Source organism: Notolepis coatsorum (assembly GCF_963971535.1).
Source record: "Notolepis coatsorum genome assembly, chromosome: 20".
Lineage (NCBI taxonomy): Eukaryota > Metazoa > Chordata > Actinopteri > Aulopiformes > Paralepididae > Notolepis > Notolepis coatsorum.
This window is the reverse complement of record NC_140184.1, coordinates 59,603,325-59,620,518: the sequence shown is the minus strand read 5'-3', so window position 1 is coordinate 59,620,518 and position 17,194 is coordinate 59,603,325. Positions and strand designations below refer to the sequence as shown.

The window sequence follows — 17,194 nt, the reverse complement described above, 5'->3', positions numbered from 1 at the left end:
GGTGACAGAGACAAAAACGTAGATGACAGAAAGAAATCTACAGCCATGCCGCGGTTTTGCACATATTATAGCATATTTGAATAACTTTATTGTATATTAATTATATATATAGTTATTGCCTGACACCACAGTTCGCCCTTTGCTTTTTATTCGCTTTTTAGTAGTGTATTCGTGTAGTTATTATTATTAGTTTTGTCGCGAATCTCAATGGTCTGTGGGAGACAGCCAGACAGGCAGGCAGCTCCGGTGTCAGGTTACAAACAGAGTGGTAGATGAATGGCTGTGATTGGTTGTCTGAAAATGAGCCCAGCGCATCGCTCTGAAAGTTGAGAAAGTTTCAACTTTCGTCCGCACAAAAAAGCTGAGAAAAGAAGCCGACGGCAGCGCACTTCCTAGAGGCGGCCGCATGCGGCCGCATGCGCTCCCTCCCCATTGGAATACATTGAAAACAGATGCGTGCGGTCAGAAATATGCGCCAAGTGGACGCGGGCCCTAAGTATGTTTTCATCTCTTTCTGCAGCTTTCTCCAGAATGTGATTTATAGCCCCAAATGCATTATATTGATGATGAAATACAGTTTGATAGCGATCGGTGCCAGATGAAAAATTTCAAATGGACGTGCTTCTAGGAGTTTCTACGTATCATCTGATGATGACCGGATGGGCGGGGGATCGTTTATAATTCCGTGGGCAACGTTATACCATTCATCTAATGTGGGTCAAATGTTCATCATAGCAGTTAGTATCGAACACGGTAATAATAAACGCTAAAACTCACCCCAGTCTCCGCGGGCCGTTGGGCGATCAGCGTGGAGAAGACAGTTTTCAATTATGGGATGTCGAAATACCGGATCTATTTCCAGGTTGTATAATAGTATATACGTCCAAATAACGTTGTTTATTGAGTTAGGGCGAGCGATCTATTATCCAGTGTTTCAAGATGGAGTCGCGGGAGCTATAGAGAGTGCCCGGAAGTAATATGGGTGATCACCACTTCAGCTTCTGCCGATCGGCCACCAGATGGCGCTCTTGAACCGCTAGAGGGTTGAGAGGAGGCCAGCACTGTGTCTCAGGGCTGCGGAGGAAAAATATGATTTCGATCACAGATTTTTGAAATATTGATATTAAAGACGAGTTAGGGCGTCCTCGGCAACTTTAGCATGGCTAGGAAAGACGCCTAAACACGTTTTCGGCACTTAAAGTGTTAACATCAGTGTCAGGAGTTTGGGGCTTCAAATCTTCACTAGTAATTATCAGCTAATAATCAAACCTTCAATCTTCCTGCACGCAAAGTTTCCATTCCAACAGTGATGTGATGTAAGGGGGAAGTTTACCAATAAGGGCTTTAAAAATAAACAAATACCAATGATAGTTACACCTTTCAACCAGAGAAGGCCATCCAACCTTTTCATGTCAACAGTAATACATCTTAGATTTATTAGACAGAGTCCAGAGGTTTAAGAGTTGAAGCTGCAGCATGCCTATAAATCACATCACCATAGTCCAAAATGTATAAGAAAACAGATTCAACAATCCTCTTTCTTCTAATCACGGGAATGCTGGATCTACATGTATTTCTGTACATGAAGCCAATTTTCTGTCGCAGCTTGGAAGCAAGAATATCCACATGAAACAAGAAAATCCCTTAAACAAGCCAAGATATTTATACTCCGCTTACGGTAGATATATGTCCTTCATCATAATCAACATTTCTGGCTCTGGCGAACAGCATACATTTAGTTTTACTAGCATTGAGGACTAATTTAAGATTGATAAAAGCCTCTTGAAGAACATGAGAACATTAATTTATTGTAACACAGAGCAGAAGAATTTTCCACAACAAACACATTCCCTTTAATTTACACCGTTGCACGACAGTGACGTATGCCGAATCCCTCAAGAGACCTACACGCTCACAACAACGCGTCGCTCCCGAAACACGGTTATCCACTGACTTGAGCAGCTAGACACAAATGTCAGAGGTTTGGAAGCATTTTAAAATAGAAAGTCAAGCCAGTCCAACAGCCACTTGCAATGTTTGCAAGGAGGACATTCCGCGTGGAGGAAAAACTCATGAAGCAGCAGGCTGGAGGCGTCATTGTGCTCGGGGAGGTAGGAGGCGGAGTTTTTAGACTAGGTGCAATCCCTTGCTTGAATGAAGTTAACTTTTCACCTGGATAACGTCAATTATTTGCTGTGACTGAGGATTATCGTCTGCGTTTCAGACCAAAATGGAGCAAATCAATACGTAAGTCGAACACTGAATGTATACTAATGTGCAAACATATATTGAAACTTTGAATATTTCTCATATGAAGCACATTTCTCAGGGTGAATGTAATAAGAGCCGCCGCGCTCGCGCCCCTCGAGGGACTATTAGGCAACAGAGGGGCTTGTTGCCTAATAGTTTCTGACAAAAATGCGTCAAAATTGATTACTAATGTGAAAGATCGGATCGGGAAAGATCGGGATCGGTAGATACTCAAAATCACATGATCTGGATCGGATCGGGAGCAAAAAAAGGTGATCGGGACGCGTCTATTCGAATCCTAACTGTAACTGAGGGGTACAATTCCCTGACTGTATTGATAAGTATGGTATTATTAAACCACTACCGCTTGTACTTTAACTTCTGGCCATCCAGTACATGATATAGATATGATGAACACTTTCCCACCTGATGAAACGAAGTCCACACAAATGTATAAATCGAATATTTTATATAGCAAAGGGTATATACAACGTTCACTTAATGACATTTATGATTTGAAATGCACTTGTAAGGCAAATGAGTATTCGTAGGTAAATCAACATTGAATGTCCAGTCTCTGGTTACGCAGGGAGCAAGTATACAACCTGGTTCTTTAGGGAACTATAGCGATGGTACTTAAATGATTATAGCTGGATACACTAAAGGGGGGTCCCGCTGGTTGTAAGACAGTAGGGGGGGGGGTTAGGAGAGCCGCTGGCGGTATCCCATCTGGCCGACGATTTCTTGGGAGAATTCAGAGTGCTGAACACGGTGCCCACAGAACCTCGGTCCACAGATGAATACAGCTGGGCCCTCTGGTGGACGGTAGCTGCCGGTCCACAACGAAGAGACGTGAGGCGACCTCACTCGGGGTAGAGCGCCGTCTCACCTGGACTCCTCTCGGGGGGGTAGTTCCAACACTCAGCAGTGTTGGCTGTTATCCATGGAATAATCAAAGCACCCAAAGCACGTAGATAATCCAAGCCGTGTAGGGCTCGACGTCGTCCGGGTGAAGTAATCCAATGTACAGGTCCACTCGTCCTGGCCCGGAGCTCCTCGGATGCAAGCACCACACGTGGTCTGCCCAGCCTGGTTAAGACTCCAGATAACGTCAGGAACGATGGGGGTACTGCTCACTTTATAACTCTAACCGAACGATGCACCATACATAATAGACTATTATTAACTTAATAGAAATACGTCCCACTCGACGGTATAGTGCCAAACTATGACAATTCAACTATTAATCCACACGATGTCTCAATGCCTATTCTGAGGCCAAGTAGGCCATACTGCACCACACGTGCGTCGTGGGTGAGGCTTCACATCTGTTACTAGGTTGGAGGGTAAAAGACTAATGGACTAAAAGAAAGTTCTACTTTACTTGCGCCATATATATATGCGCTGTGAACAAATAGTACCATTCGTATTTCGCCAGACGTATTCCTACGCGGAACCGGGCTTGTAACGACATGTTCGTCGGCACGATTGAACTTGAACCAAGGGGCTTGGCTGCTGGCGCCAGGTTCTCGTCCAATGGTAGAATGAAACTATTATGGGCTGTTAGTAGACTAAAGGGATATTCAGTGTATATGTACAAGGAATATACAGGGGATATCAAACGATATACAAATACTATTAAATATATATCCATAAATAAATATATATATTCGGTTTAATCTGATCCTTCACAACAGCCGCCCCCTAATTAGTCCCACCTAATTAGCTAAGCAGAGACAGATTAACCGCACTGTCTACCACTCAAGGTCCGCTGTAAGGGTCAGTCAACTCACAAAGTCATGGGGTCATGGTCGTCATCGATAGTGTCTGGGAGTCTGGGCAGTTCTATTAGCCTCGCCACGGGTCGTGTGTAAGTTCGCCCTTGGACGAGCACCTCGGCTGCTCGGACCTTGCCATCGGCACCGGTGATCACTTTGCTTACGCGGCCAGCCGGCCACATAGCTCTGGGTAGTGACTGGTCGATAATCATGACGACTGTTCCTTCTGTCAAATTGTCTCTCTCTTTTACCCACTTCTGGCGGGTCTGTAGAGACGGTAGATAGTGGAGTAGGAAGCTGTTCCAAAACTTGTCAGCTAGTACTTGACTGTACCTCCACATTCTTCGGCCGTTCGCTTCTTCAGGCCTGTACATTGTCTGGGGTAGCGCGGGGTCTAGCCGCCTCATCAAGAGTGTGTTGGGGGTGACTGGGTCGACATCTGCTACATCACTGGAGACGTAGCCGAGGGGCTTGGAGTTCAATACTCCCTCGATCTCCGTGAGGACTGTCATTAGGACTTCTTCCGCCACAGTCTGGGCCCCAAGCACGGCGTACAGGGCTGTCTTTATAGAACGTACTTCTCGTTCCCAGGTTCCACCGAAGTGGGGTGCGTTTGGGGGATTAAACTGGAAGTCAATCTGAGATGGAGCGAGGTGGGTCTTAAGTTCTGGGCCCATAGCTTGGAAGCTCTCTCTCAGCTCTCTTTCTCCGCCTTTGAAGTTTGTCCCGTGATCAGACAACAATGTAGACGGTTTTCCTTTCCGTGATGTGAATCTTCGGAAGGCCATAAGGAATGAGTCTGTGCTCATGGTCGGAAGGAGTTCGATATGTATCGCTCTGGTGGTCATGCATTTGAATACAATACCCCACCGCTTCTCGGTTCCTCTTCCTCTCTTTATATACAACGGGCCAAAACAGTCCATGCCTGTGGAGTGGAATGGCTTGTCGCCGAGTCGGAGGCGACAGGGAGGTAGGTCAGCCATCCGGGGTATGCTGGGCTGCGCGCGCCACTTTCGGCAGTCTAGACAGGTTCGCTGGAAGCGTCGCACCGCTTCTCTTCCTTGAAGTATCCAATAGCGACGTCTGATCTCCGCGAAGACTCTCTCTGCTCCTGCGTGGTGTACATCCTCGTCGTATTTCTTTATGATCAGCTCTGTGACCTTGTGTCGGCTGTTCAAGACTATCGGGTACTTAACGTCATCCGGTAGATCGGGGGCTCTCCGCAGACGACCACCCACTCTGATGAGATTATGGGCGTCGCTCTCGGGTGCCAGGTGGAGCAGTCTGCTGTCTGATGGGACGGGCTTTCCTCCCTGTAGACAGTCTAGCTCATCGGGGAACGAGTCTCTCTGGGCTCGTTGTAGTAGAAGAAGTTCTGCTTCTTCGTAGTCAGCTGCTGAAATGTCAGTGGTGGACTGAATCTCTGGGTGGTGCCACAGGAATGTCTTTAGCTGCGCACTCTGTAGGGTAATGCAATCATCTATGTTGGGGTCTGTGGAGGCGACTGTGCTCAGTCCACAGAACATAGGTTTCTTGTTCTCAGCCTCCTCTTTACTTGCTTCCCGTGGGGTGGGCATAGGCCACTCTTCTTCCGGGAGCTTGAGGAATTCTGGTCCGTCACTGTAGATGTTGCGACGGGTGTGGCGGCTAGGTGGTGTAGTGGTCTAAGGCACTCGCCACCAGTGTGGAGACGCTAGGATTCGCGTGTTCGAATCCAGCTCTCCACATTGTTTTTCAGTTTGGCTGGTCGTCCGCAGTAATACACATTGGCCGTATTACGGGGAGGGAAAAACTGAAGGGTGGGGATCGAACGTTGTGAACAAGCGACTCCTACAAGTCGGTTGGTGCGCCTGCGCAGTAGAATCAGGAAGTGTCGGGGGCAGCGTGAGCCTCCCACGCGTTACTCCTCGACACTGAGAGGTCGAGCTGCGCAGGTGAAAAGATGCGACTGCTGTTACCTCAAGTACCGGAGGGGACTTGTGCTATGTATGACTTAGTCCTCACTGCAGCCGGCTTGTGGGAGGCAAGAAACAGCGTTCGTGACAGGGGAGGGTTGAATTGGATGATACGAAATTGGGATGGGAGAAAAATATAGAAAAATGGGAGAAAAAGTGGATCAAAAAAAAAAAAGATGTTGCGACGGGTGAGGTCATCTAGGGACATTCCCCGGGTGATGACGTCAGCTGGGTTGTGTTTGGTGTCCACATACCGCCAGCTGGCTGCTTCTGTTAACTCTTGAATCTCGGTGACTCTGACTCCCACGAAGACCTTGTATCTGCATGAATCAGACTTGATCCATGTGAGTACTGTCGTGGAATCTGACCACAAGATTGTTCTGTGCACCGGAATGGTGAGTTCACGTTGGATTAACGTGGCTAGATGCGCTCCTGCTAGGGCTGCGCAGAGCTCTAGACACGGGATAGATTGTTGCTTTCGTGGGGCTATTCTTGAGCGAGCCAGGATGAAAGCAGTGTGTATCTCTCCTCCCTTCTCTTGGGCACGCAAGTAGGCCACCGATCCATAGGCTACTTCGGAGGCGTCACTGAAGACGTGTAGATCCATCTTGCATGTCTCTGGCCTCACTGTGGGTGGGAAGTAGCTGCGGCGTATATTGACGCCTGGGAGTGAGCGGAGCTCCGTCTCCCACTCTCTCCATGTGGAGGCAAGGTGTGCGGGTATTGGGTCGTCCCAGCCCTGGTCCTTGTCCCATAGTGCTCGTACAATCATCTTTGCCCTGGTGGTGTAAGGTAGAATACATCCCAACGGGTCATATTGTCTGGCGAGTGTTCTGTACACACTCCGTCTGGTGGTCGGTGTGGCAATGTATGACGCCGTCGATGGCTGATACATCGGCGAGCGTTGGGGGAGAGACCTCCTAGGCGAGTCTCCTCTTGCGCCTCTCTGTGGGCTGGTACCGGCTGGGTACCATGGCCCGCTGGTCCAGGTGCTATTCCTCGGGGCTGGTCGTGCGTCGTGCTCACCCGTGAATAGAGTCGGGGGTCTGTAGCGCAGCGCCCCGGGGGTATAGCCTGGGCTGTACTGGACCTCCTGGTCCGGTGGAGTACTGTGCTGTCGTCGGGCTTTGTTCTCCTCCTCTCCCTCTTCTTCTTCTATCAGGTCCTCTAGATCCTGTAGTCGTTTATTTAGCTTCTCCGCAGTGTATGCTGCTCCTTCCTTGTAGCTGGGTCTCGCTTGGACCGGTCGGGGAAGGGGGTCTGCGGGGGGTATAGGCTTGGTCTGTTGGTCAAGTTCAGGGTCGCTTGCTCGGTTAGGAGACGCTGCCCTTGACTGTTGTCTCGACGAGTTCCTTGAACCCCTGGCGGAGGGAGAGGGTGTTGCCCTGGGGATCAGCCGCTCCATTAGCCGCGCACGTAACTTGTCGCGCTCGGCTTGTAGTCTGTCGCGCTCGCCCTGTAGTCTGTCACGCTCGGTTTTGCGCTGGATGAGATCGATGTTGCGCTCTGCTTCTCTTTGGGCACCGTCAGCGGCGCGCTGGGCTTCGGCGGCGGCGCGCTCTGCTTCTCTTTGGGCACCGTCAGCGGCGCGCTGGGCTTCGGCGGCGGCGCGCTCTGCTTCTCTTTGGGCACCGGCAGCGGCACGCTGGGTGTCTGCTCGGTCTCTTGCCATATTCTCTTCCGTCTGAAGGCGTCTCATCTCCAGGCGTATGCGCTCTTCTTCGCTCCGTTGCTGTGTCGAGTCGATCGCGTTCACCCTGAAGTCGATCGCGTTCACCCTGAAGTCGATCGCGTTCGGTAGAGGCTGTCAGGCTGGCGAGGAACGCCTGTGATAGCATCCTCTCCGCTTCGCTGGGGGAAGACGGTTGTAGAGGTGAGCCGCTCCTGGGTGAGCCGCTCCTGGCTGTACTCGTTGGGGAGTCCTGGAGCTCTATTTCCTCGGCGCTCTCCTCCTCTTCCTCCGTGCAGAGTTCTCTCTCTGTAGGGTTGTCTTCCTCCCGGGGCTGGTCGGGGACTACTTCTTCGGTATTGGCGGGGGGTAAAGGCATGTCAGCTCCCTCCTGGTCCCCACCATGAGCTTGGTCAGTTACATTAGAACCCACTAGGGCCTCTGTGGTCGCGGCAACCTGGTCGTTAAGGTCAGACATAATTTTACTTTCTACTTTTACCGCGTTTACCGTTTGTAGAAGGCTAGGTAGTTGACTGACAGCGTAATCCACTAAGTACTGAGGTGGCTGTCGTCTGCGCTGCGGGCGTTCTACGTTAGGAGGACCGTTTCATGGAGTGTTCATCATAGGCCATTTCAATATTAATAACACTATATTAATATTACACTAGTTACCCTCCGGCTCGAAGGACCAATTGTAACTGAGGGGTACAATTCCCTGACTGTATTGATAAGTATGGTATTATTAAACCACTACCGCTTGTACTTTAACTTCTGGCCATCCAGTACATGATATAGATATGATGAACACTTTCCCACCTGATGAAACGAAGTCCACACAAATGTATAAATCGAATATTTTATATAGCAAAGGGTATATACAACGTTCACTTAATGACATTTATGATTTGAAATGCACTTGTAAGGCAAATGAGTATTCGTAGGTAAATCAACATTGAATGTCCAGTCTCTGGTTACGCAGGGAGCAAGTATACAACCTGGTTCTTTAGGGAACTATAGCGATGGTACTTAAATGATTATAGCTGGATACACTAAAGGGGGGTCCCGCTGGTTGTAAGACAGTAGGGGGGGGGGGTTAGGAGAGCCACTGGCGGTATCCCATCTGGCCGACGATTTCTTGGGAGAATTCAGAGTGCTGAACACGGTGCCCACAGAACCTCGGTCCATAGATGAATACAGCTGGGCCCTCTGGTGGACGGTAGCTGCCGGTCCACAACGAAGAGACGTGAGGCGACCTCACTCGGGGTAGAGCGCCGTCTCACCTGGACTCCTCTCGGGGGGGTAGTTCCAACACTCAGCAGTGTTGGCTGTTATCCATGGAATAATCAAAGCACCCAAAGCACGTAGATAATCCAAGCCGTGTAGGGCTCGACGTCGTCCGGGTGAATTAATCCAATGTACAGGTCCACTCGTCCTGGCCCGGAGCTCCTCGGATGCAAGCACCACACGTGGTCTGCCCAGCCTGGTTAAGACTCCAGATAACGTCAGGAACGATGGGGGTACTGCTCACTTTATAACTCTAACCTAACGATGCACCATACATAATATTACTATTATTAACTTAATAGAAATACGTCCCACTCGACGGTATAGTGCCAAACTATGACAATTCAACTATTAATCCACACGATGTCTCAATGCCTATTCTGAGGCCAAGTAGGCCATACTGCACCACACGTGCGTCGTGGGTGAGGCTTCACGTCTGTTACTAGGTTGGAGGGTAAAAGACTAATGGACTAAAAGAAAGTTCTACTTTACTTGCGCCATATATATATGCGCTGTGAACAAATAGTACCATTCGTATTTCGCCAGACGTATTCCTACGCGGAACCGGGCTTGTAACGACATGTTCGTCGGCACGATTGAACTTGAACCAAGGGGCTTGGCTGCTGGCGCCAGGTTCTCGTCCAATGGTAGAATGAAACTATTATGGGCTGTTAGTAGACTAAAGGGATATTCAGTGTATATGTACAAGGAATATACAGGGGATATCAAACGATATACAAATACTATTAAATATATATCCATAAATAAATATATATATTCGGTTTAATCTGATCCTTCACAACACTAACGCATTTATGTTTCCGCGTTCGCGTTTTGCAAATCTGATTGGCCACTGCCGTTTCTGGTGCGATCTGATTGGCCACTGACGTTTCTGGTCATGTGACATGTGCGCCCAATCGCGTGAGGCGCCCATTTCCGCCTCAACCGGCAGCAAACGCCTAACGCCTAGTTTATCACTGGTTAAGCTTAGGCGACTCTTTTGAAGTTGGTTAAGGTTAGAGTTTGGAATCAGGGCTGGTGTTCTATCACCCTGCTCTAAGACAAACTCTAACCTTAACCAACTTCGAAAGAGTGCCTAAGCTTAACCGGCGAAAGAACTTGCCGTCACACGATTGGCGTGACCAGAAACGTCAGTGGCCAATCAGAGCGCAAAACGCGAACGCAGAAGCATAAATGCGTTAGGATTCTAATAGACACGATCGGGACATCCCTAGTATTTAGTATATACCGCCACCTATAGAGGCTCTGATGTATTCTGTAATGAGGTTACTGATCCCCATCACTCTAAAACACTAAGTGGCAGTAATGCTGAAAGATCTGTGTTCCAACCACCATTGGATATCAAATAAGGAAGAAGCAGTGTTGTCTTCTAGGTAGAAAACAGGTGGAGTTTTCTGAATTTGCCTCTAATGGCGCAAATAGCCATGGGATTAAACTGGGTTAAACTGTTTACATGTGCACAGTCCATACCCTACGTTTGAGTATCCCTGTTTATAGGAATATACCAATCAGCAGAATATTCCTGTCAACCTGTAGTGTCCCACCCACAGGAAACCAATAGTGATGAGAGTAACGCGTTTACAGTACATGCCTACATGTACTGTACATCAATGGGGAGCGACGACGCCTCCCTCGCGGACAAGCTCAACACCTTCTACGCTCGGTTTGGTGTAGACAGTGGCGCTGCTGGCTCTCCGGCTAGTGACGTCACTGGCGCGCCGGCTGTTGTGGAGGGGGGGGGGGCAACCGCGGGGGGGCGGGGACGCTCTCTCGTTGTCGGAACACAGTGTGAGAAGAGCATTTATGCAGGTGAACACCAGGAAGGCTGCTGGCCCAGATGGTATAACAGGACGCATACTCAAGTCCTGTGCCAACCAGCTGGCCCCGGTGTTCACCGCCATATTTAATCAATCCCTGGCGGAGTCAGTGGTCCCTGCTTGCTTCAAGATGTCTACCATCATCCCTGTACCGAAGAAACCCTCCCCAACATGTCCAAATGACTACAGACCGGTGGCACTCACCTCTGTGGTCATGAAATGTTTCGAGAGGCTGGTCAAGGACCACATTTGTGCCTCCCTCCCCAGTGATATGGACCCTATGCAATTTGCATACAGGACAAACAGGTCCACCTACGACGCGGTCTCCCAGGTACTGCACAGCACCCTCTCTCACCTTGACCGTCAGAAGGGGGGCTATGTGAGACTGTTGTTCATTGACTACAGCTCAGCGTTCAACACCATAGTCCCCACCAGACTGGTGGACAAGCTGATCGAGCTAGGTCTGAGCTCCGCCCTGAGCGCCTGGGTACTGGACTTTCTGAGCGAAAGACCCCAGGCGGTCAGGGTGGGGGGTCAGACCTCCAACACCATCACCCTGAGCATCGGGTCCCCCCAGGGCTGTGTTCTGAGCCCCCTGCTGTACTCACTCTACACACACGATTGTGTGGCCAAGTTCAGCTCCAACTCCATAGTGAAGTTCGCAGACGACACGGTGGTGGTGGGGCTGATCTCGGACAACGACGAGAAGGCCTACCGGGAGGAGGTTGAGGTACTGGAACGCTGGTGCCAGGACAACAGCCTGCTCCTGAACATTGGTAAAACCAAGGAGCTGATCGTGGATTATAGGAGAGGACAGCAGGAGACGCACACACCACTGATGATTAACGGGGCTACCGTGGACAGGGTGAGCAGCTTTAAGTACCTGGGGGTCCACATCTCAGAGGATCTGACATGGTCAACACACATAGACACAGTAGTAAAGAAGGCGAAACAGCGCCTCTACCACCTGAGACAGTTAAGGAAGTTCAGAGTATCGGGGAAGATACTCCAGTAGAGAGCATCCTGACCGGAAACATCACTGCCTGGTATGGAAACAGCACGGCACAGGACAAGAAGGCCCTACAGAGAGTGGTGCGCTCAGCCGAGCGTACCACGGGTATTGCACTACCTCCCCTGCAGGTTCTATACAACAAGAGGTGCAAATCCAGAGCCTGCAGAATAATGAAAGACCCCCACCACCCCAATAACAGCCTGTTTCAGCTGCTGATGTCAGGCAGACGCCTGCGAACCCCAGCTACTAGGACAGAGAGGCTTAGCTTCTTCCCCCAGGCCATCAGAGTCCTGAACAATGAACATTGAGTACCACAGAACATTGAACTATCCACACATAAGCACACATGAGCACACACACGACACGCACGCAGTGCACGCTCACACACTAGCAGCCACTTAACACTTTAACATGAGCGGGCACACACTCATGCGCACACACTCACACTTATTGCCAAAAGGAAAGGCCACTTTAAATCAGTAGTAGCAACAGTAACAGTGTATTGCACTACCAAAGCTACCTAGCATGTCCTATATGCTCTGTAAATAACTATGTACAGATACCGATTTTGATGTCACCATGTTACCTGTTACCTGTTACCTGTTATTGCACAATGTTTTTGTATTGGATTCTATTATATGTTGTACCCACTGTATTGCACATCGTTGCGGGCAAGACCACCCGCATTTCATTGTATACTCGTATGCCGTGACAAATAAAACTCTTGACTTGACTTGACTACATGCCACTGTAATCTGTTTAATATTGGAGCAAGCCAGTCATTTTAACTGGATTTCTCGTAACCAGAATACGAGCTTTAATGGTTTATAGTAGCCTGGTTAACACTAGGCATGTAAACATAGTCATTCACTGATGATAAATGACCACACCTAGTCTCAGATGCTTTTTTATTTCAAGCCTAACAGCGGTTTGTTACGTCTTGTCTCATTGCATCTTCAGGTCTGTCTGGCGCTGACGCCCATGTGCCCAAGCTGTCGTTCTCCGCTGCTCTCACCAACCCCATGGAGAGGCCTGGTACCATCATCTTTGATAAGATCTTTGTCAATGAAGGAGACTTCTTTGACACGAGGACAGGTGAGGCGCACGGGCACAATGAGTACAATAGGTGAAAAGAGGAGGAAGCAAGACATTCTTCCATTGGATACCATTGTCTTTGCAAATGCAAAACTGTTATTTCGTTTCCATACACTAACATTTTCTGGTTTCATATTATATCAAATATATTTATATTTCCTGCTCTGTCTTCCCCAGCACATAACCCTAATGACATGATCTTTCTATCAGCATTCTAGTGATGTCTTTCAACCAACTCGTTCTCTCTCTCTCTCTCTCTCTCTCTCTCTCTCTCTCTCTCTCTCTCTCTCTCTCTCTCTCTCTCTCTCTCTCTCTCTCTCTCTCTCTCTCTCTCAGGTATTTTCACAGCTCCCGTGGATGGCCGCTACTTCTTCAGTGCCACCCTGACGGGCCACAAGAACGAGAAGATTGAGGCAGTCCTGTCAAAATCCAACTACGGCATGGCCCGGGTGGACTCTGCGGGCTACCAGCCCGAGGGCCTGGAGAACAAGCCCGTGGCCGAGGCCAAGACCCCGCCTGGCTCCCTGGCCGTGTTCAACATCATCCTCCCCCTACAGGCCGGCGACACCGTCTGCATTGACCTGGTGATGGGCAAGCTGGCACACTCTGTGGAGCCCCTCACCATCTTCAATGGAATACTGCTCTACGAAGAGATGTGATTGGTGAGCGGGCGTGGGAGGGGAGTAATGAACGATCAATATCCCCCACCCATACTTCCCTGTGTTCCTAGACATGAAACTTTAAAAGAACACAAGGGAATGAAGGACAAGAAGGAAGGACAGGGGAACGGGAAGGAGGAGAGGAGTGATGGACGCAGGAAGGAAAGAGAGGAGTAGGGAAGGATGAACCCTCGACATGTTCATATCGATGTTTTGTAGACAAGGAAAACCAAACCCAAACGACGGGGCCAGAGAATGTTTGTTGAATGACTTTTTATTTGTGAAGGAAAAGGTAATCAGGAGCCAGTGGCATAAACAAAAATAGATATATATGACGCCTCTCCTCCTGTGTGTCATTCCTGGCCCTCAGAGTGCTGATGTGATGAGAAGTGATGAACTGCTTGACAACAGGATATAGTATATGAACTGAGCAGAGACGTTTTGCCCTCTGTATTCCAACCCACCGCCCGGCATTTCAAAACGTGTTTTCCCCGCACACACACACACATACACACACACACAGATTTGTACTACTGCAGGACCTTTCATATTGTTTTTTCTATGTTATTATTATTGTAATGATGATAATGCCTGAATTTGTTTAAGTCCCGAGTACAGCAAGTGCACCAAAGCCAACCACAAGGTCACGTAAGACTTCCCACAAATCATTGCCTTTTTGCTGCAAAGTGTTATCCTGCTAAAGAGCCAGGGCCTGTGTTAGGAAAGCATCTGAAAATGTAGAGGTCTGGTCTAGAATCAGTTTTGCCTTTTTAAGTAGGCTAAGAGTGAAGTCGGTGTGGTCACATGACACCAGCGTACCTCCACATGATTGGAGATGCTAGATCAGCACTGTTACTCTGAGGAACTTCATGAATGAATGCAGGCCAATACCAACAGTCAATGGTTTTGAGGTTAACCCAAAGTCCATTTCTGTCTGGTCATGGTGGAGTGTACTAGACATAAAGAAACATTGCTTTACAGATTGGTTTTCTATGGTTTGGTTTTGCTATTGAGATGAACTGAATTGAATTGTCAATGTTTTTATTTTATTTTTTATATCAAGGTGCACCTTTTCTCGCTCTTTCTACGTGTGTTTTGCTTCCTGCCATGTGCTTTTGTTATACACGTCCAATGTAAAGAATCCTCTTAACTCCAGCTGATGTGCCTTAACCGCCACATGACTGAAAGTGTTTTACCCCACTCTTGTCATTCACATCACAGATGTCATTTAGCTATAGCACAAGTATAGAACCTTTCCTCTGGGTCTCTGGGAGAATCTCAGACCCTATTCCTGCCTTCACAACATACTGAAAGCTCCTCGTGCAATCGCTTTGAACGAGCAAAGAACATTTTAAAGCCTTTTACAGGAACGGCCTTAAGGCGGAACCAAAGTGGAATTTCTGCCCTATAGCAGCTTGAAGGAATCATGGCCGCGGAGAAGAAAAACATGCTGTCTGACTTCTTTTATTTTCTCTGCCAGCCATTTTATCTGAACACGCAGTTACACAACTTCATTCTAGTCAATCCCTAATAGAACAAGAGGCGTATTTGCCACAAAGATGTGTGAGAAAGACCCTGCTCCAAATAAATTCCAGTATTATACAGTCTTGATCCAAACCAATAAAACAAGCGAGGACAGAGCTTGTCCCTCCTCCTTCCCCCCGTCCTCCCCATGTCCCCTCCGGCACACGATGAGCTCAGCCGCCGCCAAGGACAACAAGAAGCCGGCCAATTATAAACAAGAGGTGCTCCGCTCTCCATTTAAAGGGCCAATTTGCCGTCATTAATGGAGGTCGATTGGAGTGTGTTTACACGAGGAGGACACTCTTCCCCTCAGCATGTTGAGTCACACCAGACGTAGTCTTGACCCTCTGAACAAGAAGGATATCCACACACTGGATTATATCTCCCTCGACTGTTATTGTAAGCATCATTTTGACCGGTAAGGTCTTCGTCATGCAATCCGAGGCCTGATGAAGACCTTACCGGTTGAAACACTGCTTACAATAACAGTCCAGGGTTCTATAATAACCCAGGGTGTGGATATCCTTCTTCTTGTTCCTCATCATATTTTATCCAGAACTTGACCCGACAAAGGTTGAACATGCGCAAAAGCGGGGGGGGGGGGGGGGTCATGAGGGACCCAGCTCAAAGGTCGCTGGGAGCACTTTCCTCCCTCCCCTCACCCAATATATCTCAAGTTCAATGCCATGAACAACATCATGCATCCACATGTGGATTCATAATTACTCTACTGGGTTACTGTTAAGCAATCTGCCAACACTGTCATATTAAAATTCTCAACAACTGACAAACTAAATGAATGTGTGCAAAACTGTTTAGAGATTTAGGAATTATATGTATGGAATTATGTGCAAAATAAATCAGCATTGTTTTTCAGTGAAGTGCCCCTTTAAAAATGAACTGAACTGCCAGATGTGAGGGGGACTCTTTTTTAGAGAGAACTTGTTTGGTTTTATTGTGCCTAGCAGGTTGAGTCATTTACCAGTGTACTATGTATTATTCTATGTGTGCTGGCATGTGTTGACAAGTAGGAGGTGTAATTTTCACCAGGCCTGGTTAGGACAGTGATAAAAACACACACATAAACAAGACACATGAACTGATCTCAGTTCGACTGATCCTTACCGTGATCTTAACGTTGGCCAGATGGACAATCGTTATTTAACAGCACAGACAAAAGACATGGAGATGCTGTTTTATCTCCTACATCCTGTCAGTGTGTCCCGAGACACAGCTGCCATCAGAGCATCCTGTGTATTTGTGCAAGTTGTCGTCAGGCCTGAGTCAGACCACAGTATCTGCTCTGCTTAAAAAAAATAACCCTAAATTACTTGTATTTCTCAATACTCCCTCAACAGTACAAACAAATAAATACAATAAAATAAAATAAATAAAGATCATTCCACATTCAAAAGAGTTCAAAACAAGTTATGTTTTGCAAGTAGTCATACTTTGTGTTCTTCCATCTCCGGTTTCAGACGTTGTGTTTACCGTGAATGTGTGATTCGGCTACACGTGTGGTTCAAATAAAGGTATTTAATTTTACACAGCCATGCCCTCTCTCCTCTTTGCCTTTGTTTCCAGATGTAGCAGCATCAGCAGTTCAACGCTACACCCAGAAACAGCTGTGAACACCTTAAAAAAAAAAAAAAAAAATACACCTGTCAGAATATCATCATCCTGCTGTGATTTCTTGAGAAGTTGCCCAGAATTTCAAGTGATGGCACGACATCTCATAATCGGTGCTACCTTTTTTAATGAAAGAAGGTTTACCGAACTAATGAACAGGTTGGACTAAGAATCTTAATCACATCGTGAATCCACCCAAGACAATAAATCCTACCCACCGGCTGATTATGGCGGTGATGTCATCATCCAGTGATGTCACCTGTCAGCGCCTTTGTGTAGCTTGACTTGATTGATGCAGTTCCGTTCACGGGTGACTGCATCTACGAAATTCCTAGCCTGTGCTATAATGAATTTAGGATATTTACAGCCAGAAACAGGCCGTGCATAATTATGTGCAATTCTTCCTCAACATCGTGAATGATTTGTGAGTTAATGAAAGGAGTAGGTTGCCTTATGCCAAGTTTTGGTGCAAGAGTACATTCAATTCCTGGCAGTAGCTGC

General features: G+C 47.9%; 1 protein-coding gene across 1 annotated transcript in view; it reads left to right on the top strand.

Moving 5' to 3' along the window:
• emilin1b (elastin microfibril interfacer 1b) overlaps positions 1 to 16,600 on the top strand; it is a 135,027-nt gene extending 118,427 nt beyond the window's left edge. The window contains exons 13-14 of the mRNA XM_084337123.1: positions 12,747 to 12,881; positions 13,218 to 16,600. Of these exons, the coding sequence (XP_084193249.1) occupies positions 12,747 to 12,881; positions 13,218 to 13,540 (458 nt within the window). The 3' untranslated portion in view covers positions 13,541 to 16,600. The remainder of the gene's footprint in view (positions 1 to 12,746; positions 12,882 to 13,217) is intronic.
• The last annotated feature ends 594 nt before the right edge of the window (positions 16,601 to 17,194 follow it).